Raw genomic sequence first — 27,055 nt, 5'->3', positions numbered from 1 at the left:
GTCTCAGCAAAGGCCTCAAGGTCTGTCTGGATGGAGACAGGGTTCCTCCCTGGCCTCCTAGAGGAAGGCCCCTTCAAACCGGGTTGAGCCACATGGTTGGGGTAGCAGCTGTCTCTGGCTCTCTGGATAAAGAGGACTTCAGTCTCCAGGGCTCTTAGTCAATCTTGTCTGAGCTGAAGTCCTGACTGTCATGCAGCCATTTGCAGCCAAGTGGTCTTATGTCTGTGTTAACTGAAGAACACCTTCCCAACACAGATGGCCTGAAAAGCCCACAGAGAACATCATACCTTGCTAGGGCTCAAACCATGGAACGATCCCACAACACAAAACTAACTCTGGTCTCCGTTTTTGTGCCATCTTCCCCCGTGACCAGCGGCAGGCACTCGGAGAACTAGCGTATGCAGTGAAACTTGGACAAGACGGCACTTGTCATGTAGCCTCCTCTCTTAGGAAACTGCCCCCCACACACCAGGTACAATTCTGCTCCATCTTCATTGCAGAAGATTAACTCCATGAAGCTACTGGGGTTGGGACCCTGAATGGTCACTCTGGGCAGGTTTCGCTGCGCTGTATATTCCCCTCCCTCCCAATCTTTGTGAAAATTGGTTAGTGGCATTTTCAGATTTGCCAGTCACGTCTCCATTTGACTGATCCAGGTTGATGCCCAAAAGAATGGAGGAAAAAACCCGACCCACTGACCCCTGGTATCTTCCCACCTACGACTTAAAACTCTACGAACCTGCTATCAGGCAGCTGCATCTGAGCGCAAGCGCATGGCAGCAAAAGGACAAGTGCATCCAGCTTCCCAGCCGACACACACAAGGAGAGAAACCACCAGGGCCAGATTCTGCAACTGGAACTATCTTGTGGAACTATCTTGGCTGCCCACGGGGCTTCCGTTTCAGAATCAGGCCCTACATTCATGCTGTGTCTCAGCACATAAGAGAATCGAAGGAGGTCACATGTCTAGACAGCTGGTTTCAGACATTAATAAACAGAAGAGGCAAGAATGCAGCTGCAGTTGGCTTCGGACTCCTGCCCCAGGTCAACGCACTTGCTCTTGAAAGGAGAGCTGTTATTCAGGAACTGCCCCTGCTTACTTACATTGCAGGGCTCATCACTTTCACACTCTGAGGCCAATGATGAGACATTTGGACGGAGGCAGAACTGACTGCTACGGGCCGATGTCAGAATCAATGAGTGGGTGAGGGAGCTCAGACGCCCCTGAATTATGGCGTTAGAGGTCACAGACCTTGATACAACTCAAGTAAAGTGGGCTGGGCGGGAGGCCTGTGAATTCAACTTGATCGGTGGATACAGGAGAGCTGAAGATTTTGAAGGGTCAAAAGGGCAGAGATATTATTTTGATTAATCAGAGCCTTAATCTACCCTTGTATTTGAGCCAGGGGTCTCCATTCTGTCCATAAATCGATAACAGCAGAACAAGGTGGAAGAGACCTGCAAGAAAGGAATCAATGGGTGGAACAGGGAGCCATAGGAAGCCTAAAGATCTTCCAAAGCATTTACAGGAAGACCGGATTGCTTGACAAGGACATGTACAAAGGGGAAAGAAAAGTGATATTGACTTTAACAAGCAAGTAACTGCAGGTGCACAGAATTCCGATCAAATAACAATGATGGGAGAAAAATGGATATGAATCAGAATGTGGAAATGCACATTTTAGATCTTAAATGGTAATTTGCCCTTTTCTCTTTATAAAGACCATGTCCCAGTGTCTGTTAGTGTTGGATTCCAACAAGCCATTTTATTAAGCCTTTACATCATATTGTTCTTTATACAGAAGATCCCAGAACCAGTCAGATGGTGAGTTAGGAAAGTACAGAGCAGCAGAACTGCAGGGGAAAATGCTACAAAAAAGACCCAAACGTTATGAGGTTTCCAATATTGTCTCTCTTATGATGCCAGAAAAGCAAATATAAGAATGATGAAGTTACTAAAAAGGTGACATCTCCAGACTAGTCTAGATTTATTCTCTCTCTCTCTTTTTATTTATTTTTTTTAAATCACCTTTTCAAAACATGGGAATTAGCCACTCTGATGGCTGTATTTTCCATGTCTCACAATTTGTTTCACTCTCTCTCTAGGTCTATGTGGTCTTGCAACTCTCCTTAACTATTTCAACTGTCTAGTACTTCAGATAAGGTTGCCTTCTGCAGATTTTATACTATACCACAGTCACTTACTCTGAGCTTTCAAGGGCATTAAGCATCCAGTTCCCACTGCATTTCAGTGGTGGATGGGCAAATAATTCTTTTAACCTCCTCTGAAGAATCCCACCTCAAAGAGTTCTCTAGGCTTTAAAGTAGGATAATGGAAACAGGGCTCCGGGGTCCCATGTCTGGCTTTACCCTCTGACCTACCCCAGTATATCAGAGAAAATCAAGTTCGGTGTTTCCGCTGTAAAATATGGATATTGCTTAACTGTCTCCTGTAGCTGTTGTGAAAAGTTACAAAATGTTAGTAAAACGCTTTAAGAGCTTACGGCTTCTCTAAATAGCAAGTGAGAGGTGTGAATCTACAGTGCACTAGCTTGCTGTGGTGCCCGCTAACTCACCATATGGACCCTCCTCCAGCGCACGGAAAATTCCATAGTGCACGCTGACATACTCACTATGTTGACAAACCCTTAGTATACGAAGGCCCACAACTAGGATTCCAATCTAGGTTGCACATGGAGGGATGAGTCAGTGCTACATTCGCATGCAGGGCATTGCTTTCTCATGGCAAGCCCTTTAAAGAACTGGCTTAAACAGGCTGATTTAAACCTGCTCACAAAAACCAGCAGGATGGGAATAAAACAGATCCCAGGAAAGCACACGCAGGAGAATGGCAGAGACACTTGACATTTGACAAGACGGCTCTATCTGGGGTCCCACAAATGCTGCTGGCGTGCCAGCTGAGTTAGGAAGCCTGTGACGCTCAGGAGTGGGGTTTCTGTTTTGCATCTCTGATCTGGGGCCTCCTTCCTGAGTCTCTAGAGTGGGACACGCTGGGGTAAAGCGTGTCCAGCAGGTGAATTAAATCTTGGAGTCAGAACATGTTTACTGCACACAGCCACGAGCAGAAAGAAGTGCTGCCAGATACAGGTGTTTTACAGACTGTGGTTGTGGAAACATTCCACATTTAACTTTTCAAAATGGTTCCAGAAAGAGAGAAAAGCAGAAGAAAAAGAAGGGGTGAGGAAGGGGAGGGGGGAGTTACCCTAATTTGACACGATACCTAACCGTTCGGAGGGATTTCAGGTGACCAAACACACACATGCTTTGGCCCAGCGTTACTCACACTGCTTGGTATTAGGGCAGCAATCATTGCAGCAGGCTTCGGTTCATAACCCTGGCATCTCAGAATGAAAATAGGAGCTTTTCTGGATCCTAAATGTGTTTATTCATGTTCCCAAACCAAAGTCTCTGCTTCACCTCGTGACGAATAACCAAGAGAGGGGCCTCGAGCCAAACAAAGAGCCACGGAGGTTCCGGTTTGACTGAGAAAAACTACTTAATGAGATTCTATCCTGCACTTGGAGGGTGAAGGAGAAGAGGAGATAAATGGGTTAAATCCTAAAGTCTCAGGCAAACTCCCAGTGGCATCAGTGGGTGTTTCGACTGAGCAAAGACAGATTGAGGACCTCTGGAAGACCAGCAGCAAACACAAGACTGTAAGTTTAAACAACGCCTCAAATATCTGCCTGGCCTGGCCTGAGAGGATTGTGTAGAGTAGTTCTCACATGCTGGGGAGATACTGCTGCTGCCCCAGCATTCGGCAAGTTGATGCATGGGCTGGTTTCAAGGCGGAATAATGACTACACCTGTTTCCCCCTGTAATCTCCAAGAATGCTTGGGAAAAGCATTCCACCCACACCAACCGGCCTGTGCCCAGCAGACAGCTTGTGTGTCATCTGGATCTAGGATGAATTTAGTTTCTATGATTCACATTTACGTCAGAGATGGGAGGGGACAAAAACCCATTTGGTTCATGCTAGTACATAACTGCCAGTGCAAATTGTTCCTTACAGTCTGTTCTCTATTCTTTCTTCAGTCTCTCTCTCACACATACACACCCACACACACCCCTGAAGCAACGGGGAGCTCCACAGGTGATCAGGCTCTCACAAATACCAATTACTCTTTGGAAGTCATCCATTTTTTCTTGTCATATTAGGCCTCAAAATTGATTCCTAGCTACTTTTTGCCACAATTCTGTGACTTGTTCCTTCAGAACTCCAAGAGTCGGCTGCAGCTTTAGAGGGTCTATTCATTCTCTGCAGTGCAGGTGTGTAACTCCCATTAATCACACTTTCAAAACAAGAAAGCCAAAAGCAACAGCACACTTTTAACAGCCCCGACAACCCTCATCTGATCAAGAGCTTTAAACTATTTCTGCCCCAGCGAAAAAAACAACCAACCAGCTTCTTGATGACTTGCATCTACTGTACTATTGTAAAGCTACACAATACATATCGTGTAATATGGTTTGCTTGGTCCGCTGTACTATTTTAAACATGAGCCTTTTCCTTCTCACAGCAGGAGAAACCTGTTAATACCAGATCACTCGACATGGACTTCTTTTAACTTTCACTATGTTTCACACTATGAACAAGAGAGCAATGGAGGGGAGAGACCAGTACAGTTAACACCCATTAGAATGGAGCCCAGATATCACAGTGATGGGCACATATTAGGGCAGGACAAAATAGTGAATGAAAGAGCAGGCTTATTTAAAAATTAGCATTTCAATATCCTGTCACAGAAGAAAGAATTGAAGAGAAATTGAACGCACACAGGGATATCTCATTATACAAAGACTCGGCTATTTAGGTCTCCTAACACAAATGAACCAAATGACATTTTAAAAAAATATCAGCACGCTTGTTAGCTGTCAGCTCCCACCAGAGATTATTAACGGGGGATGTCCCATGTTAAGACCTGAGGGAGTATTTCTAAAAATTTGAAGTTGAATAAAATGAGACCCTAAAAACTATTGGATAATAAAGAGATTGTCCCACACCAATTCACTCAACTGGACAATGCCTGTAAACAAAATAAACCCTTTCAGATGAACTCTGAGAGCCTTTTTTCTTTTTGTACCATAAAGAAAGATGAGACCCAAAAGCACCTGTTTGGGATTATAACTTTGCAGTTTCAGACATGCAAATATGGCAGCTCCCTACAGCGGAATTTCATCACTGATCATTTAACATACATTTTCTGAAGTGAAAAAGAAGAACTGCTCCACAGTCCCATGGTGCTTTCCTCTCGCTGGCCGACGACACAGCCAAGTCAAACTTTTTGCAACAGCGGAGGAAAATGGTGACCCAGTGCATGCTTCCTACGCAAGATGTGGTCTTTGAACATGTTCGGGTTCTTTTTCCTGTGTAAAACCTCTACTTCTGTAACATCTTTTTTCCTCCCTTCTCTTTTTTACACCTTGTGCTGGCTGGCTGATTACAGATTCTCTGAGGGTTGATTTTAAATAAGTTCATATCAATATAAGCAATTCTATGCACTGTCAGTGTTACTAACTGATAACTGTTTGTCCTCAGGATAAAATGGTCAACACAGTCAAACGTTCTCTCTTTTTAAACATACTTAAATGGACAAAGTTAAGCCATGGTGTCATTCCAATGAGGTCAATTGAATTAGACCAGAGATGAATTTGGCCCATTAACTTTAGAAAACCTGCTGTGACTGTAACATGTCTCTAAGAATGTAAAAGAGCTGCAATGTTCTGTGGCATGTAACAGCACAGGCATTCTCAGTCAGAGGGTTTTGACCCCCGGGGGGCAGCCAAAAGGCATGATTAAGGAGTCGCAGATACCATTGCAAATAGCTACAAGGGCTTCAGCCAGATACTGGATGGCTGGGAAGAGGATTTTTTTGGGGGGGCGCAGAATAGGAGTGCATATCCTGGCATGGAAAAGGGAGTGGCAGAATAGATAAGTGGGGGGAACACCTGCAACGAAGCAAAGACATCCATCTACTGTATCAGGCTGTGAGAGATGTAAGTAAATGCCTCCATCGTTCTGACAGCCGACTGGGGTCCTGACTAGGATCGCAAGCTAATTTTTGACCACCTGGCACCTGCAGACAGACATGCACGCACACACAGACTCTGCACCATGCTAGGGGAAATGCTCCACCCTATGCCCAGCATGGCCTCTCAGAATGTTTTCAAGCGATTACCTTTGCAGGGACTTTGCTCTGTGGACTCCTGAAGAAGGTGGTCTTGGCTGTGAAAAAACAATCCTCAAGCTCTTCATCCAAGCTACAGTACCCGCTGCTCATGCTGCTGCCCAAGGTCATCTACCAGCAGCGGATTGGAGACCCTCAGAACATTCGGGGCTCACCCGGGAGCCGGAGGGGCAGGTAACCATCTGATTCCTGCTCACTGCAGCAACAGTGGGATTTCCCAATCCAGTTCCTGTACGTTCACAGCAGCAGACACGATTTCACATCCTCGGCTGCGCTAGTCCTTATCTGCAACAGCTCCTTCTGCTTGTTATCCAGCATTTAACTGAGTAATTTCTAGGTAACCCTTCCGTTTCCTCACCCAATCCCCACCCTTAGCAAGGGCTGCTACAGAATACTGAGGGGTCAGACCTGAGTGAGTTTCTTCTCTCTTCACTCTCAAACTCACTCACCATCTGTGGTTTAATTTTATGTCTGCAAGCACAGTGGAGCTGGCTGTAAGAACGCATCACCTCCCTCTTCCCTCCTCCCCCCATCCCCCCCCTTCCTGCCTGCTCTCAGTTCACAGAGAAGAGCCCAGCCACTTCCTCTTGCAAGCTTTTGCACCCAGTTTTTGCACGGGGCTGAAATTCTCAGTGTCTCCACGGTAGAACCTCTGCTGGTGTAAATCAGTGGTTCTCAACCAGGGGCACGTGTACCCCTGGGGTACGCAGAGGTCTTCCAGGAGGTACATCAACTCAGCTAGGTATTTGCCTAGTTTTACAATTGGCTACACAACAAGCACTAGCAAAGTCAGTACAAACTAAAATTTCGTACAGACCATGACTTGTTTATACTGCTCTATGTGCTATACATAGAAATGTAAGTACAGGTTTACATTCCAATTGATGTATTTTATAACTATAAGGTACAAATGAGAAAGAAAGCAATTTTTCAGTACTAGTGTGCTGTGACACTTGTATTTTTATGTCTGATTTTGTAAGGAAGTTATTTTTAAGTGAGCTGAAACTTGGGGTACACAAGACAAACCAGACTCCTGAAAGGGGTACAGTAGTCTGGAAAGGTTGAGAACCACGGGTGTAAATCAATGTACTCTGTGGAGCGGCCCTGATTTACACCACCAGCTAGGATCTGGTCTTCTCTCTCAGGTGTCAAGCAATACCTTTCATAAAGATGGGGAATGCGATCAGAGTAATCCTGCAGTCATTTAAAAGCACACTGCTATAGAAAGGCAGCTTACAGTGCTCTCCCACGTAGATACCTTTGCATGGCTTAATTCATTTACAGCCTTTCCTGGAATTAAAGCTGCCAGAACAAGCTGAACTGAGTTTTAGCTTCGCTCTGCTACTATTTAAATATTTTGCACCAAAAGGCTCCAAAGAGAGGTGATGCAAGGGATCAGAAGCTTAGTACACCATTAAGCACAATGAGACACCAGCCCTTGGTTGGGGCCTCTATGTACTAGCACAGAATGAATAACAGACATCCCAGTGGTGGGTGCATGATGGACAGATTGCCTGCCGACATTTTAAGGCGCAAATCAGTATGTGCCTCTGTGTTCTGCAGATAATTTTAGAACAGCCAGGATGATTTCAGCGAAGCAGACACAAAATTGAGGCAGTTTTGATCATCATCTTAGAAAGCACCACTCAGCTTACCAGGACAGACCTTTCAGTTTGTCAGTCACTGCCAGGTTATAGGTATTATATTCCCCATCTGTTAAAATGGCTCTTTAGCGCTGATAAAACCTTGTAGCAGCAGCTTCACGCCCCTCGTCTCACCTTCCAATCCCCCCATCTTTCCGCAATTCACAGAACCACAGAAATTAGAGATGGACAACCTCTGAAACCTAGTCTACCTTCTGTTCCTTCCATCGCCTGTCCACTGCAGGGATGCGGGTTCCAGGGTCACATCTTGTGCTCTGAATTCTAGTTTTGAAACGTCTCCCCCACCTTTCTCAGAGGTGAAAAACCTGAATATTTCAAAAGTAAGTTTTACATCCATCAGCTTCCACCGAACTAAGGCTTGATCCCCTCAGGGGTGGATCAGTTGAGTCGATGGGAGTTGAAGGTGCTCAGCACTTTGTCAGATGGGGCCCTCAAGTATTCTGCAAGGTTGGGTCACAGGTTACATTGTGACCCATCTGGAACCTAGATCAGCATTAACGACAAGGTTTCCAGGGCTAGTGAAAAACCCTTAAGGTCAGAAACCAGTATTGAGATTAAGATGCTTCTTAATAGTAAACTACTAGTGGACAATGTAGGACTCAAGTTTCTAGAAGAGGAAACTTTCCCCATAAAATTTTTCAAGGCTTAGTTTATAAAACTGGAGGTAGAGAAGACAACTGGGGAAAACCCCTTCTTTTTTTCCCCTGTATCTGTTCTCTAGCTGTAAATATACTTCCCAGTCTGGGAATTTATTTGGCCTCTCTTCCTCTATGTAACTCCTGTGGTTTACACTATTTTATGCTCATTAGGGCCCAATCCAACTTCCACCAAAGTCTTCAGAAGCTGGATTAGACCCGAATTGCACATACGGTCACCTATCGGTTATCTTTCAATACGTGTTCCGGACACCAACATGCTCATTCTTTTCAGGATGTAATCCTCTCTGGCATGGTGTTACTGGAGCTTAGCAACAAGAACAGGGAGCTGGAAAATCAGGACTCCCGGTTTTTATTTCCAACTTCCCTGCTGATTTTGCTGTGTGACCTTCACCCTCAGCATCAGGAAAATGACCTAAGACTACCTGCTTCACAAGGCTATGAGGCTCCACTGTGGATTTATAGGGCTTCCATTCTAACATTAACATACATTCAGATACATTGAAGTGCAAAGAATTCACTGTGTATGAAACTTCCTCCCCCTGTGATACTCCACAGATGGCATTTTATGATCTTACATTATTGATGTGGCACCTGTTGCCATGGCACCTGAGCAACTCACGTTCACTTCCAAATCAACAAACATGCGTCATTCTCCAAGTGGGCAACTCAGTGAGATTCGAGAGAGCCAAGAAGCCAGGGTAAGCAGGTTAGCTTCGCAATAGGCCTGAAGACCACTGGACACTGGTGGGGACCACCAGAAGGAGAAGGTTTTACTCCTGTGGGTGACTCACTGAGAATGCCCCAAGAGCTGGCCTAGGAAAGTTTGACTGGTGGAACTGACAGCAAGAGCACCCCAGCAGATACTAACCGCTGTGACGGGACGGAGCAGGCTCTGTGTCTAAATGCACAAGCTGGGAACGCTTTCCAGATGACAGCCCTCCATGTTAATATGAACAGTAGCTCTGGGTAAAGAGGTCTCTGAGCTGCCAAGCGCAGATGAAGCACGCGTTACGGGCACAGAGGTGTCGTACGGTGGCAACACAAAGCAGCATTATAAATCGCTCAGCTGCAGCAAAGACAACACATCCGACATGCAGCTCCGCTCCTCTCTACTCACGCAGAGTGCACGTCTATTAGGGGAGAGTTCTGCTCAGCCAGCTTCGTGGAGAGCGTCCTGTGATTTAAGAGGTAAGGACTAAAAGCGCTGTGTGTTCCGAGGTGTGTTTATTCCTCAGGGGGAGGAGCTGATTCTAAGTTGTGTAAATACGTGGTGGGGTAGAGCACAAACACTGAAGCAACGCGATTCAGAACACCAGCAAATTAAGAGCCGCATATGGCCCTCTAGGGGTGAAATGCACCTCTGTGCAGAGACAGCCATCACTGCAACGCTTGTGCACCACGCGACTCAAGCCCTATTCTGAGGTCGGAAGTAGGACTTAAATGGCGTGTATGCTTTGTGATTGCCTCAGCACACGGGTGAATTACTCCCTCGGGGGGCGGGGTGTGTGACCACAGGCCAATGCAAGTCACGTGAAGATAGGGGGGCAATTTTTGGGCCTCAGAGGGGAGAATTAAAATCCAAACTTGTTAACTATTACAATGCAACAGGGGCAGACGCAGGAATTTAAATCTGACCCCTTTTGGGGGGGCACACTCATTCAGCCGCGCCCCCGCTCTTCCCTGGAGGAGCTTGCTGCCTCTCCCTTCCCACCCCAGCAGGAATTTGCTTTTCCCTGTCCCCGCAGCCCTGGGCTGGAGGAGTTCTTGCCCCCTACGATTACCAGGAGGCCATGCCCCTCTTCATTCCCCCCCCCAGGCACACCCCTGCAATGCAACGTATAACATTACAAATACAGCAGCCGTTTCCTCACCACGTCGAGTATTTCTGCTAATGGACAGCTGCGTGAGCCGCACTGACTTTATGGGGAGAGGTTTAAAACCCAGACTCTTGAATTGTGTATATACAAAGACATGCAAGAGGGAAACAGGTGCATAAATGAGCCTAGATCCATGCAACTGCATGCACAGAGTGAGCAGTCAATCGGCTAGCAGTGCTTAGCTCAGCACTTCTTTGAAAGTTCAGCCCTGTACTTTTGGTGGCAGGAATGGAATACACAGCTGCACAACCATTTCAGCGACAAAGAAACGAGCATGAGCCCAGATCCTCAGCTGGGGTAAATGGCCGGAGCTCCAAGAAGTTGAGAGCTAGGCAAATGTACAATCTGCTGATCTGGCTCTCAGGTTTCTTTCCAGATGTCAGTCACCTAGGGTGAGCAGGGAGCAAGTGTGAACAATCAGGATAGAGGGTGGGAGATAACAGGCACCTATAGACGGCAAAGCCCTGATTAACAGGACTGTCCCTATAAAATCAGGACATCTGGTCACCCTACAGTCATCAAGGCGTAATCCCTCCCTGTAAACCACGTCCTCCCAAATCCTTTCATTGCCAAGCTGAAACGTCACGTCAGCTGAGAGCTGTCCGCATCACAAAATAGTCCCGTTCGGCATAACTATAAGCATCTTCTCGGGAAATCCTTCCAAACTTCTACTGCCATAGAGGCGAGGGTAAGGGGGAAACAACTCCCAGCTATGGAGAGAACCAAGACCCAAGTCAAGGCTGATGGGATGGTGTTGAAGATATGGCAATCCCTGTCTTTGCTGGAAGAAATCTCATGGTCCACAAACTGTAAGTACCGAAAGACAGGTCACTAAGAGACGGGAAGCCTACAGCACACATATTACTGTAGCACCAGAGGCTCCACTCAGGATCAGGATTCCCTTTTGCTAGGAACTCTGGGTCAGGGACACATCTCTATATTTTACTAAAAGCTTACCATCTAAGACCTCAATTTTGCAAACACACACATGCACGAACGGTTCCATTGAAATCGATGGAGTGTTCCCATTAACGTCAATGGGGCCAGGATTTCACCCCATGAATCTACTCATGGGTATAGAGGTTAATACATGCTTAAGTACTTTGCTGGATCAAAGCCCGAAATATTAAGCATTGTTAACATGCAATATTAAGTATTAACTATGTGTTAAGTAGGTGGCTACTACTTTGATTTCACTAACTCAGTCACATTTAATCACCACGTTTGTTGCTTGCCAACTCTGAATCAGTTTTAAGATTCTTGAGTTTGCAACATGTGCTGCCAAAGGATTCTTCCACCCCCACATTAAACAGATCAGGGACAAGCTGCGTATCCTTTCCTGGTGCTCTGCTCTTGTTTCTTCATCAACTTTCCTCCTTCACGCGCCTCCACTTCCTCCGAGAAGCCAACACTGCAAGACCAATCGAAATACATGACTGGAATCTGACAGCTCCATGGGTCAAGATCAAGAAGCAAACATGAGCTTGCAACTCCAGTACATCTCTTATCCTTTCCCATCTTTTGTTGACAGTGGATTATTTTTTAAACTTTCCTTTTGCCCTATTAATTAGGTAATAAAATGGAGATTCACTGGTATAGACGCATTCCTGAAAACCCAGGTAAGATGCATGTTTATTGCCAAGTTTTCCCCCACCTCCAAGCGTCTGAACCAAACGACGAATCCATTTTACTATTTTTTTGTTTCTGACGTGATTTGGGGCATGGAAAGAACATGAGCTAACAACATATTGGCCACCAAGTCCTGATAGAATATGGTATGAACAAGGGATCTGTATCTTCAGCAGGTGATGGATATCAAAGAACATCTCCCTCCCTCTTGCTAGATTCTTCTCTCTCGGGGAATTCACTGCTTCAGTTCAGAATGGATTAGACATTTACATGGGAACAGTTAAGAAAAAGAAAGGCACAGTTTTGCTGGAGCAAAGTTTTTAACAAGCAGGTAGAAGATATAAATCCTAATCCCCGAGTAACGGTTTGAGCTGGTTTTATAGATTTCTATTTGCTGAAGCTGTTGTGTATAAGGGGAGGACAATGGGGTGGAGGGGGGTGTTCTGCTTCCTTGTCACTGAAAGCTCCCCCTTTGGGCTGGTCGGAGGGAAGGCACCAAGGAAGTGTCAGAATGATGAATTGCCACGATACACAGACTCTGTGTTTATTATTAGAGCTATCAATAATGCACTGGCTGTTTTGTCACTCTGAAGATGAAACAAGCCTTTTAATATACAGTCTGACTCAGTGGAAACCCTGATACGTTTGAAATAGACAGGGTTTACATAGAGGGGACTCTCAGCTATTACAATCATTCAAGGTTCAGTGGAGAATCTAGTTAGATGCTTATTTTAATGCATAACTTAAAAAGAAAAAGTAAGGAAGAAGAAAGCAAAACTACTCGCTCCCGGTAGGTCATGTCTAAATTTAGACCCCCTCCATTCACTTTTGATGATTTCCAGGCGCAAAGGGAGCAGAACGAAGGATGCAGCACAAATGCAACGTAGTTTGCAGGAAAAGTCTAATTTATTTTGCTTGAAATTAAGGTGCAGAGAAGTTAAATGACAAGATCACAGAGTGAAGTTCACCCCTGCACAGAGGGCTTAATTGGCACTTAATGCCAGTTCAGGGGTGAAGTGCACCCTGAGTGAGTCTGTGGCACAGCTGGGACTAGAACCTACATCTCCTGACACTGGGTCTCAAACTGCCTCCTGTACTTCAGCGCTAGAGATCCTAGCCACTCGACTCCGCACCCATTAGTTTGCTTTACTTGATTTAAAAAAAAAATCACTGAAAAAAAATTAATAGAATGTATTGCAGAAGATTTACAATCTTACATCCAGTTAACGGGCGACGGGGGGAGGCCACAACCACCATTGCCACAAGAAGCTTTCAAAAGTGATTCATCCTAATGTTCGCAAAATATACTCAGGCTCTAGTTTTCCATGGCTGCCTCCTCTGCTGTCCAGAGACAACGCAGTTCAATATTTTCTCTCTGAATAATGAATGTAGTAAATAGTTCAGATAGCTCCAAACCTGGAACCTTTTACCTAGCGAAACCCCGATCAGCAGAAAAACTGGATGGCCAGCCAGTTGCTGATGTTTGCTCCTTGCACAGTAAGCAAAAACAGAATGTCCTTTTAATGTGCATGTTCCCCATTTACAGTTTTGCATGAATACATCCAAAGGAGCTGAGCAGGCAGGACTGGTGCCTCGGTTGTCTAAGAGGAATGACAAATCACTTCTTAGCTACATTTGGTGGTTGAGAGTGGGAGTGGAGATGTCATACTGCCCCGGCTGGATTTTAAATCCCTGGCCGTAGAGAATGAACTTGCTATTGGAGTTAATGGGTTTCTGGTTGCTGTAGATAGCTGTCAGAGCAGCAGCTGATAATTACGGGTTTATCAATCACACCCTGCACACAAAGACAGCTCCCACATACATATACAGATGAATCCACTAAGCAGAGGTCTTGAAGGAACCCTATCTGTTCTATAGAGAGGAATATAAATTCAGGTTTGGAATCACAGAATCATGGAAGTGTAGGACGGGAAGCGACCTTGAGAAATCGTCTCATCCAGTCCCCTGCACACAAGGCAGAACCACATAATTACTAGACCATTTCTGACGGTTGTTGGTCTACCCTGTTCTTAAAAATCTCTAGTGACCGATATTCCACAACTTCCCTAGGCAGTTTGTTCAGTGCTTAACTACCCTGACAGTCAGAACGTTTTCCTAATGTCCAACCTAAACCGCCCTTCCTGCAATTCAAGCCCATTGCTTCTTGTCCTATCCTCAGAGGTTAAGGAGAACAATTTTTTGCCCTCCTCTTTGTAACCACTTTTTATGTACTTGAAAACTGTCACGGCCCCCCTCGGTCTTCTCTTCTCCAGCCTAAACAAACTCCATTTTTATGAAGGGTTAAGGATATTGTAAAAGACAGCAGGTAGAGATGCCAAAGAACCTATCCCTCTAGTCAATACAAGACTGTTCATCACAGTGTATTCCCCAAAGCACTTCTCTTGGGAAACTATTCTCTAGTATATTACTTTTCACCAATAGGAAGTTATCCCTGATTCTCAGCCTTAGCTTTAATCTACCTCGAAACCCGTACCAAAAATAAAAGATTTTACTTGCACACATACATAAAAACCCCTTATTGCAAGCAGAGGTTTTACCCCCAAAAAAGAGAAGTCCCTGAGATTCCATGAAGCGCACTAGGAATTTTGCTATTGCTATTGATTTTACACAGAATGGGCAGCAGCATAAAACTCTAAAATAGATACCTTTTCTTGTTCTTAAATTTCATCCTGGTAATGGCAGTCACATGCCCTTTAAATCACGCTAACAAATGACTCCCCACTCCTTAGAGTTTGCACCCTATGGGATTACCTGCAGCTGCTCATCATGTCTGTCCTCTTAGAGTCTTTGTTTGGCCAAACATATTCAAATCTTTTAATCTTTCATCATAAATCACTTTCAGTTACTGCTGCCCTATTTCTATTGCTCTTCTCAGAGTCCCTCTCAATTCACACACTTCCTTATATAGTCCACAAAAACCAACAACAAACATCAATCAAACTGTGTTCCTTGGAGAAACAGGAGGAGGAGAAAATGAAAACTGCATGTGGAAGAGAGACCAGTTCGTGCCTCAAACATAGGAGAATTGTTCAAGAACAGTTGATCTAGGTGGAAAATAAGAGAGCACATAACCAAGGTCTGCATGATGTAAAGAGAGTGGCTGCATCCATCCTCATCATCATAAATGGATTAAATCCCCCATTATTCTGGAGATTTCTATGAAGTCCAGAGCGAATGTGTGTCATCTTTCTTGCACATAGGCTTGGCAGAATTTGATTTGATATTTTCATAAGTTCGAAAGATAATAGCAACACTTATTTTATGCATTTTTTCTGTTTTATCTATTTAAATTTTCACAGTTGCAGGAAATTATGGGGTGGGGAAAGACAATTATTTAATTGCAAGAGACAATGAGATTCAAAAAGTTAAAGCTTTATAACCATTAAAACAAACTGTCAACATCACATGTCAACACACACAAAGTAAATAACCTTAAGAGAAACTCTAAAATTCTCAAGCAGCATTTTTCTTACTTTGCCTATATGTAAATTTCATTTATTAGCCACAGAAATATCTTTGGGGCGTGTATGGTGAAATCGACATTTACTGATAAACCCTGATACTAATCCTGCCAACCTACTAGTATGGTCCATTCCTGCCCTTTTTCCACCTTCCATTTTCTCTGCCAGTTTTAAGATGGCACAGGTACCTACTGGGTCTGAGGCTAAAGCCATGCACCAAATTCTAGGAGTCTACTGTGTGTTAGATTCCTTTCCCTCACCTGGTGTCTGTCTTGTCTAGACTCTAAGCTCTTTGGGGAGGGACTGGCTACTATTCTGGGTCTGGACTACGCAATAAGTACCTAGTACTTTGAGGACCCACTTCTGGTCAGCCCCTTAAGCATTAAACATGATAAATAAAGTGTAAGGATAATACAGGCACTTCCTAACTTAAATGAGAGTCAGAGAAAAAGGGGTTCACCTCCCTTTATAATTTAAATGTCACAAATATTCCATAAATAGCTCATTTTAAACTATTTCACCCTTATTCCTACAAAAATTAAATACTAAACAGGTGCCAACTATAGAGGGGGATAAAACGGTTAGGAAATCTCAGCTACGTCATTAGCAATGTTTTACCAAAAGAAATGTTAAAAAGCCAGCATATGAAACCAACTCCATTTATTTTTTGTGAATGAATTCACCGTTGACTGACCGACCGTCTTTTTCGCATAATGATAAATCACTGTGTCAGCGCTTGCAACTTGCCTGCCAAGTATTATCCTGTTGGGTTTTAAAATAGCTCAGTTAAAAACCCACTAGAAGTGAGGTCTCCATTAGTCAAGTCTGTCTGTGTATCCAGGTGCTTGTTCCATGCCTATCACTGTAGCATCTCAGAGCCTTCACCGGGACCCCACCAAACCACACACCGCACTAGTGCTAGAGGTTGCATAAGGAATTTACTGTCCTAGGATGAAAGTCGCCCACTAGAGCTGGGACTGCAAAAGCGCAGTTCTGCACCACAGGGTGGGGGAGCCGCAGAGTGGGTGCACATGGCAATTGCGCATCAGCCCCATCTATGACACCATGGAGAAGTAATCTGGGGACAGAGAAGGGTTCAGGGACAGCAAGTCAGTCAGCAATGACACAGGTCCCGTGGCTCACAAATCAGGGCACAATTATACCTGAAAGGGCTAGTGGTCCACAGGACTAGAAGTCAGGTGGCCTGGGTTCTGTTCTTGGCACTGCCAATGACTCACTTCCCCTGGCCAAGTCACTCATTCATAGATTTTAAGATCGGCAAGGGCCACTGAGATCCACTAGTCTAATATCCTCCTCATGCTTCAGGGCTTCAGCTGGTCACCTGTAGGGATCAGGAGGGGACTTCCCTCCCCCTCCCTCCACTGTACTCTGGGGGTTTGGGGTTTTCGTCTCCTTCCTCTGAAGCATCAGGGACAGCCATGGCTGGAGATGGCACGCTGGAGGGGGTGGGCCAGGGCTCTGAGGTGACACGGAGCATTCTCTGGTAGGTGCTTGGCTGGCTGGATCTTGCTCACATGCTCAGGGTCTAACCTATGGCCGCACGTGGGGCTGGGAGGCAATTTCCTCCCCCAGCTCAGACTGGCCGTGAGCCTGGGAGGTTTTCACCTTCCTCTGCAGTGTGTGGGTCATTTGCCATCCAAGATTATCGGGTACAGCTCACTTTATCAAATCCCCAACATTGCAGGAGCCTCAGGCGTTGGTGCACCTTGGTCCCTCCTGTTCTCTGCCTGTGGGACGTAACAGTCTGGTCTCGTGGGGCCTGCAATACTTGGGTCTAATTTCAGTGGTTGGGTTGTATGTGCAGGTGTTGGGTGGTGATGGTGGCTGGTGACGTAAGGGAGGTCAGACTAGATGATCTAATGGTCTCTCTGGCCTTAAACTCCACGACTCATGCATAGCATAGGCAGAGAATTTCCCTCAATGATTGCTGCATTGAGTCCAGCAACATGTTAAATTTACTTCCCCTCTCTGTGCCTCAGTTTCCTCATATATACAAGGGGGATAATGACATTGACCCTCCTCTGTAAAGCATGAGCTGCCCTGTGCCGTTAATAGGCTAAGAGAATGGGGCGTGTCTCCCCCCCGCTGCACCAGAGCAGTTCCCAATACCAAGTGGCTTAGTGCTCTGGGAAGGATGTTAATTTCCTCTGAAGGAAGGCATATTTTGGATCAGCTCCACTTACACAGCAAGTTTAGTGCTAACTTGTGATAGGATTTCATGAGTTTTGCCATCATCAGATGAACACATTGGATGAAATCATCACCACTTCTGAGCAACTCACAAGACAGTATCATTTTAGAAGCCATTTTATTGCCCTGAAATGCTGGTCCAGGCACCAAAGTGATCACACTTCACCTCCCTGGCTGCCTGCAGCACTCACCTGGCATTGCAGTGCGAACACACAGGCGTGCAATCCCGGGCATCACTTACCACCCAGCTCCCCCAAGTGACACCACTCGGTAAGACACTGGCCATCCTGCAAAACAAAAACTGAGCAGCAGGGCCCCTTCCAGCTGCAGAGGTTTGGAGCACATCATGGCTGTGTGTGGATGGGGCTTCAAAGTTACTCTGCTGCTCTGAAAACAGCAATTCCCTTGGCTTCTTCTTTCCAATCCTTAAAAGCTGCTCCTTCCCTTATCCTTCTAGCACCAACCCCACCCAGCTACACCCACTCTCACTCCTGATTCAGCGTTTTAGACTGCAAGATCCTCACGGCACAGACCATGGGTTTTTACAGAGTGCCATATAGATCTTGGGGAGCATGCAGATTAAATAATGGATACATTATTTGCATACATCAGCCCAAAGCCAGACCTCGGGTAAGGAAGTACAGAGAGGGAAGCTTCATCAGTGCTGACTTCCAAATTTTGCATTTCCTAACATTTTACCTGTCTGGTTGTCCAGCTATTACTGCCTGCCTGGTCTATGTGGATTGTAAGGTCTTTGGGGCAAGGGACGCCTCTCGCTATTTCTTTATAGTGTACTGGAACCACAGTGCTTTGTCTCCATAAAGAGATTTTCCCAGCCTTACATGCAAAAAGGCAAAAGGACCTTTCCCCGGTAACCAAGATCCACTGAAAGCTGGACAGGTCATTAGGTGCCCCGACGTCTTTGTTGGCCTGACACACGGCTGGTCTTCGGTGGATCTTCGCCATCAGCATTGACCATACCTCTCTCAGGAAATGCCATTGTCGGGCATGACAGGAGAACCAGGTATTGCGGGTGGTATGAAAAGTTCTACCGCTTGAGAAGCAGCTGAATGAGAAAGAGGCCATCGGAGAGGTTTGCTCATAGACGGAGAGTGCAGACGACAGGCCTGAAAGCTGGAATGCAGCTGTTTGTTGATAAAGAACATTGTCTCATTCCACTTGTGCTAGAACACGCAGTTTGGCCCGTCCAAACCAAACAGGACTGCTGATTTTACCAGTCCGCAGGAGCCAGTATTGACTTAATTAAGGTAAAACTCAGCCATTTAAATCCCTGCTGATGTTTGTTGGCTTCTGTAATGGGCTTGAGGCATATTTTTTTTGCCTGCACTTCAGGATTTACAGGCTATTGCTCTCTCTGGTAATCGGATCAGACTGCTCAGACCATTTCTAGTCACAGTGCTAAAGCAACGCTGTCAGAACGGGAACATTCATCCCTAGGTGAGCTGTCCCGAGGGGAGGAGATGCCCCATTCCAAAGGCACAGTGACTTTAGACATCTAGGTCAGAACCCACCCACCGCAGCTCAGTGACCAGGCTGCCTCCCACTACCGCCCACGAACTACACAAACAAACCAGCCACAGAGTTCAGAGGATCGAGTTCTGGTAGCCTCAAATGGACGCAACCTGTTTGCCCCAGTTTATTACGAATAGAGCTTCCCAGGAACCAGCTCAAATGTGGCTGAGTAGAACTTCTGGTAAAAGAAGGGTGGCCTTCTGGGTAAGGCACTGGACAGGGACTCAGGAGGTATGGGGTCAATCTGTGCTCTGCCACAGACTCCCTGTGTGACCTTGGGCCAGTCACTTTCTCTCTCCATGCCTCCTTTCCCCATTTATAAAAAGGGATAAGCTTTCCTTTGATCCCACCCTTTGCTTGCCTTGTCTATTCAGACTGTCAAATCTTTAGGGCAGGGACTGTCTCTTACTAGATGAATGTACAGCTCCTAGCACAATGAGGCACTGATCTCAGTTGGAGGCTCTAAGCGCTACTGTAACTAAAACCCTTCCCCACACATACTACTAGTACTGGTCGTACAATCACGCTAGTGCACACACTGCCCTTCAATTGCAACACCGAGACCCCTCAACACCGAGACCCCTCAACCACAAAGCATCCAGTCCTTCCAACCTCCTAGGGTTACTGATGCCAACGACACCGGCAGGTCACAGTCCAAATCCCACTGTTTTGCCATGAGTAAGATGCCCACAGGTCTTAGCTGTCAACCTCATGCAGTTTCTATTGTTAAGCAGAAAAGTCACTGACGGACAGCTTTAAATCACTTCCCTTTGTGGCACAAATGCCAGCCGAATAGCCCCTCTCTGCTGTGTAATTAATCTAGGCATCTGGAACGTGGAGAAAAGTAACAGAGCCATAGTCATTCAGGATCTCATGGCAACAGAAGGGACTGAACTCACCGTCCTCCAAAATCTTGAGTTTAAAAACAACTGTAGGAGCTATGGAAGGATCTCATTTACCCGCAGCAGTTTAGGACTTTCGACACACAGTTGGGCACTTCTGCCCTCTAATGGATGGAGTCAGTGGAGACTGAACAGTTCATTAAACACACGTGGGTAACAGGCAACTCACAGCAGCAGCTCATCGAGCGTGACCCCGTTCAATAAAGCCCGACAGCTCAGCCCTGCAGGTTTCCTGCTGGTATTTGGTTTGGCAATGGTGGGAGTCAAGGGCAGCCAAGATTTCCCTGATGCGCTGGACATGCAACAGCTTATCAGCAGGCCCCGTACATGGTGACGTCAACGTGCCGCTGCCCCATCCCAATCAGCCCATCTCCTTATTGTCCTGCTTCGTGACAACGCGCAAGGACTTTTGACCATGTGCACGAAGGAGCAAAGCAAAAAGCATCTGCTGCAGCCAGGAACTTACCGAGAATCTAGCAGGGGAACCACCCCAAGCAGGAGCACTTGGCTGACCCAGGTGTTTTATTCCTATGCCTGTGCCTGGCTAGCTGCCATTTTCAAACAGCAATCTCATAACTGTAGGACCGGAAGGGCTCTCGACAGGCCATCTAACCATCTAGTCCAGTCCCCTGCACCGCAGCAGGACTAAGTGTTATCTAGACCAGTGGTCTAGAAACTTTTTGTATGGGTGACCCCTCTCACACAGCAAGACTCTGAGTGCAACCCCGTGATCCTTGTGGGCGCCCCCTATTATCCCTGGCCCCCATGTGCTCCCCACTCACCCTTCTCCCCTAACCCCTGTGGGCTCCCCACTCCCCCAGTCTGAGAACCGATGATCTAGACCATCCCTGACAGGTGTTTATCTAACCTTTGTTCTTGCTTGCCTGCGCCCTGACACCCCGCCTGCTTCTGGGGCTGCCCTCCCCTTCACCTCTCAAGAGTAATATTAAGTCTAGGAAGAGCAGAGCACAGACAAGCACCACAGGCGAGGCAGACGCGTCTCCCCGACACCAACTTTCGACTCTCCTTTTGACATCCACGCTTACTGCAGCGGCAGGACTCCTGCCTTTTCAAGGCGGGTTTCCCCCACCATCACCCATTTCTTCTTTTTTGCAGCTAAGTTGTACCTTTGGGACGTGAACTGAGCATAATCAAGACTCCTCTTCAGATGGAAAAGGGAACTGGAGACAGCCCTCTTATTATCCAGGCAAACATCTCTCTGTGGAAGCCTCACTGCCTGTCATTTGATATTACCAGCCTGCGTGAAGCCAGTTAAAGACATTACTGTTGGATATTGGAATGGCCTTGTAATATGTTGCATCATTTGTCTGGCAACAGTAGATTTTAGAAACAAAGTGAATAATTCCAGAGGGGTAGCCGTGTTAGTCTGTATACAGCAAAAACAACGAAAATGAATAATGCGATTGTTGGCCCTTTATTTCTCTGGAACTTAAGTTCTTACCCAGGGGCCTAGCTTTACACATCAGCGTACTCCCCCTGCCTTTATTTGGACTGCTCCCACACTTTAAAGCTAGGCTTCTGTTTAAGTGCCTTCCTGAAACTGGGGCTGAATACACTGTGGCATCCTACCCCAGGACTGGGCACGAAACCTGAAGTTCCTGAGCACTGGGGGGGTGACTGAGGAACCCACAGCACTTTCTGTCAGAGTGATTGGTTGAGATTTTCCACAAGCAGCGCAAGCAAATCGACACACCCCAGCCTCTAATGTCCATGGCAGATGCGTGTCTAACGCCTCTTAGAATGCTTCCAAATGTTTCCTCAGGGGCATCAAGCCCCCAGGGCCCCGGCAAAATTCACCTTTGCTGAACTGCGTTCCACCAAAGACGAGCGGCACGTGGAATTTGCCACCGTTTCCCGTCCAATAGCATCGCGGGGCATGGCTGGACGCCCGACACATTCTAACACGGGGGCAGGCAAAGGAACAGCAAATGCACACAGACGCAGACCCCGAACGCCTACTCAACTGCCTTGCTGTGCGGCCTTAGAGGATTGTCGTTTCCATGGTAATGCACTGGTTCTTGTGCAAGGTGCTGCACCGCACAGGCACCTTAGCTTAAGCAGCCTTAGTGACGACTGCATTTTAAGAGGGGCTGAACCATTTTAGGACACCTGACAAACGTTTGCAGCCGTACACACAATCCATGGGCTAATCCGATTTCACGCTGCAGAGTGCAAACTGATCCCACGCCCCACCCTGCCCCAGTAAAAGCCCCGGACAATCAGACACCTTTTTCTGGTTACCTGCCTCTGAAGCATGATTTGATCCCCTATGGCAAATCCGCCCAGGTAAAGTGAGTGGAGAAGCTAAACGCTCCTGTTAAACCACAGGGGGGCAAGAGCTCGATCTCTAAAGTCTGCAGGGACAGGAATTTAATCGGAAGGTTCTTAAAAAACAAAACAAAACAACTTTGGGTCTTGGTGAAATCTAATTACGACCAAAGAGGAGGATGCCATGCTGTCATCTTTTATCAATGCACCGCTCCTGCTCGCTGGAAAAGCAAACCTCTCCATCTCCCTCCCTCTGATCCCAACGCCCCCCAGCACAGGGACTCCCGAATCCTAACCTGGCTGCCGTTTTGCGTCAGTGTATTTTCTGGCGAGGGCTTGTTCCAGGGCTGTCCTTGTTGGCTGCAGTCCAGCTGGATGAGGGCTCTGCATTCTTGATGGCAGGTGTATCTGCAATCTAAGCAAGGGAGGGAAATAGAAACAAAAATGAGGGATGCTTTTAAAATAATGACTGGTTTTCAAGGGAGAGACGGGGGGAAAGAGTAATGAAACAACTAGAGTGACGAAATAAAAGTAAAGGGAACAGATTTCTGCTCTAAAGTTACAGAACTCGATGTTCAGAATAGCATTCCTGTAACTGCAAAAGCACGCATACCTATGTGTGCACCCAGTTTGCCGTCACGATTAGTGTGTCCATCGTGGTAATACCTCCAAACCCCACACTTGCTACAATGATGCACATAAATGGCCTATCAGATGCCTGACTGCTTATCTGCAGGCACACTTCTTGTGGCTAAGCACGCAAACGCATGTGCAAATCAGACTCACACCTGTACATGTGCAGTACAAATAAAGTTAAGTTGATGGGAATTGTTGCAGACTAGTGGTTGGAAAATTGGAAGCTAGGACTCCTGGGTTGACTATATTATTAATACTGTGTGACCTTGGGAAAATCATGACCTCTCTGAGCCTCAGTTTATCCATATGTAAAATGGGAGTAATATTACATCCCTCTCTCATGGGAGTATTGAGGCTTCAGCTAGTATTTGCAGGGTACCTTGATATCCTGAGATGAAAGGTACCAGAGAAGCAGAAAATATTCATGAACGTTAATGGTGGAAGTGTACACTTTACCAGTGAACAGAACCTATGAGCATTAGTTTGGCGTAGTGGTTATTCAAATCATCTCCATGATGTACCTGGTTTTCACATCATTACTACACAGCACCCCAGGCATGCCCAGCGCTTTGCAGACCAGCGCCACCATTGGTCTCTGCTGCAAAGAGTTTCAATCTCAGTGCTCCACATCGCATCCGTAAGACTGAAAAACAATCTGCTAACGGAATTCCCAGCAGCTTGTCCCGACAGCCCCACCGACATGAAACACTACACAAACTCTGCTGTCTCAACTCGTGCCTTAAACATTCATTTGCCATCAGAATTCACATAGGCAAAAATAATGATGAAAGAATACTCTACTCCCATTTATGCTAGGACGCTGCAGCAGACAGGTGAGCTACAGAGATTAGCACCTGGTGATCCACTGTTAGAAGGGGGAAAAAACAACCAAGAAACCCAGAATGTGAAGAGCACTGTAATTAAAAATGAAACCATAAAGCCAGCTTGTCCCCATATACATAAGACATTAGCAATACTTCCATGAGAGTAGCTAGTACTTTTACCCAGAAACAGAGATGATAATTTACAGAGATGAGGGAGGATAATTCTATGGCTATGTTGCCACAAATAATGAAAAATACCAAAACTTTGCAGTGTTTTCTTACTGTTTCTTTCTTTTTATTTCTACATGGGACGTTTTAGAAGGAAAATGCTGTTTTTTTCCCCTCTTCAAACCCTTAATTTCTCCGATAAGCGAGAGACACTTCACAGAGGAAATACCATATGATTTGGTTCCCATTGCCAGAGTAACAAGAGTCGCTCACTCAGTACAGTACATTGTTCTTGCTACCTGGAGCCAAAGACACAGCTCCATTTGCTGCAGAGGAGATATAAACAATGAAGACCTTTATCCTGTAAATTGTTCCATATGGGTACTGAGTTCTGCTCTGGTGGAACAACTTGAAGAGGATTTGGAGTGAGACATGGAACTAACCACTGCAAAAAAAAAAATTTTTAATTCACATTTCTTTGATTGCATGGTTTTTGTTTCCTAGTGCAAGATGTTACACTCACAACTCCAATTAGCGCGCTAAAAGAGATGTGCCCTCCCAGATATTCCAACAACAAAGAAATACAGACCAAAACAAAACAAAAAAAAAAATCCAAATCACTGCCACAGATGCAAGAAACCATTCACAGGTGGTCAAAGCTGCAGATGAGATGAGCCCACGTACTGCGGGAGCATTTGGATTTGAAGTTGCATATCTGGCTCCCAGCTCTCACTAATCAGCCCAACTCCAGCAGCAGAGCTGGAACAGAACCAAGGATTTCCCAGCACCAGCCTTGTATTTTGTCTCTAGACCATTACCAGCATCCCACCTCCCCTCCCAAGTACAGGAATGGTTCATAGATACTGATTTGTTTATCAGCATGAAAACTCTCTCAAAAAGCTGAGGAAAGAGAGAAGAATGGTACCAATCCTGCTTTCTCTTGGTGGGTGAGGAAATGTAGCTAGCTTCACGCTAAATTTTCTGCTACAGCACAGACTGGTCGCTCACACACCCCTGCCCAAAGGAAACCTGCATCAATTGTTATAAAGCTCTGACACAGGTGGAGTTTCCTGCCTTACTCTTCACTAGTTTTCCTCCTGATCTGAAATGAGACACGCTGGCACTTTGATACACAGAGTAGAAGGTAACATCCCATTCCACTGAATCCGCAGCCTCACGCAGTTCTTTATAGCTGTGCTCCTCCGGGCATCGCAGGTGACATCCCTACAACTCTTACAGCATCTCTTGTGCTGGGGGTTTGGGAGGCGGTGATTTTCTAGCAGTGGAAGAACACAGCTACTGCAAGACTCTGCTCAACTGAAGCTGGAACCCTTCCTTCTGATAGCAGTAACACTTGTACTTCAAGTGCTGGTTTGATATTTAAGGCCTAAAATAGGCAGCATTATCAACTGGTTACTGGAAGTGAGGGCTCCTGAGCTCTATTTCTAGACTGACACACTGACTCATTGTGTGACACAGGGCAAGCGGACGCAGTTAAGAAAAATGTTAATATTGTTGTGGGGTGTCTTAAATGAAGCGTCCTCTATAAGACACAGAAGGTAATTGTTCCGCTCTGCTCAGCACTGGTGAGGACTAAGGACGAGCGCTGTGTCCAGCTGAGGGCACTGCACTTTGAGAGAGATGTGGACGAATTGGGGAGAGTCCAGAGGAGAGCAACAAAAATGATGGAAGGCTTAGAAACCCTGCCCGAGGAGGAAAGGTTAAAAAAAACTGGGCATGTTTAGTCTTGAGAAAAGAAGACCGAGGGGGGGACCCGATAACAGTCTTCAAATATATAATGATTTGGCCGTTGCAAAGAGGATGCTACTCAGCCCATCTCCACGTCCAGTGAAGGCAGGACAAGAAGCAATGGGCTTAATCTGAAGCAATGTTATACGTTAGGAAAAACTTTCTAGCTGTAAGGATAATTCAACTCTGGAATACGTTACCAAGAGAGATTGTGAATAACAAAGATTGGAGGCTTTTAAGAACAGGGTGGTCTGGGTTTAGTTGGTCCTGCCCCAGGGTAGGGGCTGGGCTAGTGGGTCGCTCGGGGTCCCTTCCAGCCCGACATTTCTATGCTAAGTCCATTTCACATCTCTACACATCCATTCCCCCATCAGCAAAACAGGGATAACACAGAAGGATGGGCCACGGACTCGGGTACTAGCCTACGACTCAGCAGATGTGGGTCCAATTCCCTGCTTCTCTACCGACTTCCTGAGTGAGCCTGCGTAAGTCATAAAGGCCTTGTCATCACTGGTGGAAAGGGGTCCTCCCACACCTCTTTATGGCAAGGTAACACAGGAGAAGTATCCTACTGTCAAATCATAAGAGGGGAGACACTTGTAATGTTAAATGAGAGGCAGCTAGTTGAGGTCGGCACCATACCCCCCATCCGTGGCTGGCCTCACAGTAAAACTAAAGTGCCGTGCCTCCACTACGTTTTTACAGCCAGAGAGCTAACACGCATAGTAAAAAACACAACTTGTCAATGAAGACATCAACAGTCTCTCTGGGCAGCAAATACCCAGCTGTACAATGGGGATAACAGCACTGCCCTGTGAGGATAAATACATTAAATACTGGGGGTCCTTCACATACCATGGTGATGGGGGCCATATTCACCTACGATGAATACTGACCTGCTTTTATAAGCCACTTGGAGTTCCTTGGATTAAAAAGTATTATGCAGGTGCTTAGTATGATAACATAGCAATTTATAAGAGCAAGTTTAAGAGGAAAACCGGTCTCTATGAATCAGCACTTTCATCGCCAGTTACTGGAACTGGAGTATGTATCTAAATCATAAATCTGTTTTTAGATTCTAACTGGAAACGCCTTTGGATAGGATACTGGAAATTTCACATGGTCTCAAACATACAGATGAAATTGTGATATCTACTATCTCCTAACACACACATGGCCAAGGCATAAACAAAGAATTTATACAGCTTTTCTTAGATGATCT

General features: G+C 46.0%; 1 protein-coding gene across 2 annotated transcripts in view; it reads right to left on the bottom strand.

Moving 5' to 3' along the window:
* RASSF5 (Ras association domain family member 5) overlaps positions 1-27,055 on the bottom strand; it is a 92,361-nt gene that overhangs the window by 40,715 nt on the left and 24,591 nt on the right. Inside the window, exon 3 of one of the 2 annotated variants that reach the window (XM_067531920.1) lies at positions 22,753-22,871. In XM_067531920.1, coding sequence (XP_067388021.1) covers positions 22,753-22,871 — 119 coding nt within the window. Of the gene's footprint in view, positions 1-6,201; positions 6,598-22,752; positions 22,872-27,055 lie in introns of those variants that run through there. The other variant, XM_067531921.1, reaches the window with a different exon arrangement.

The sequence above is a fragment of the Emydura macquarii genome, unplaced genomic scaffold (genome assembly GCF_026122565.2).
Source record: "Emydura macquarii macquarii isolate MOO-44397 ecotype Brisbane River unplaced genomic scaffold, CSIRO-AGI_Emac_v2 contig_3220, whole genome shotgun sequence".
NCBI lineage: Eukaryota > Metazoa > Chordata > Testudines > Chelidae > Emydura > Emydura macquarii.
The sequence above is the reverse complement of the archived record's forward strand: the minus strand, read 5'-3'. Positions and strand labels throughout refer to the sequence as shown.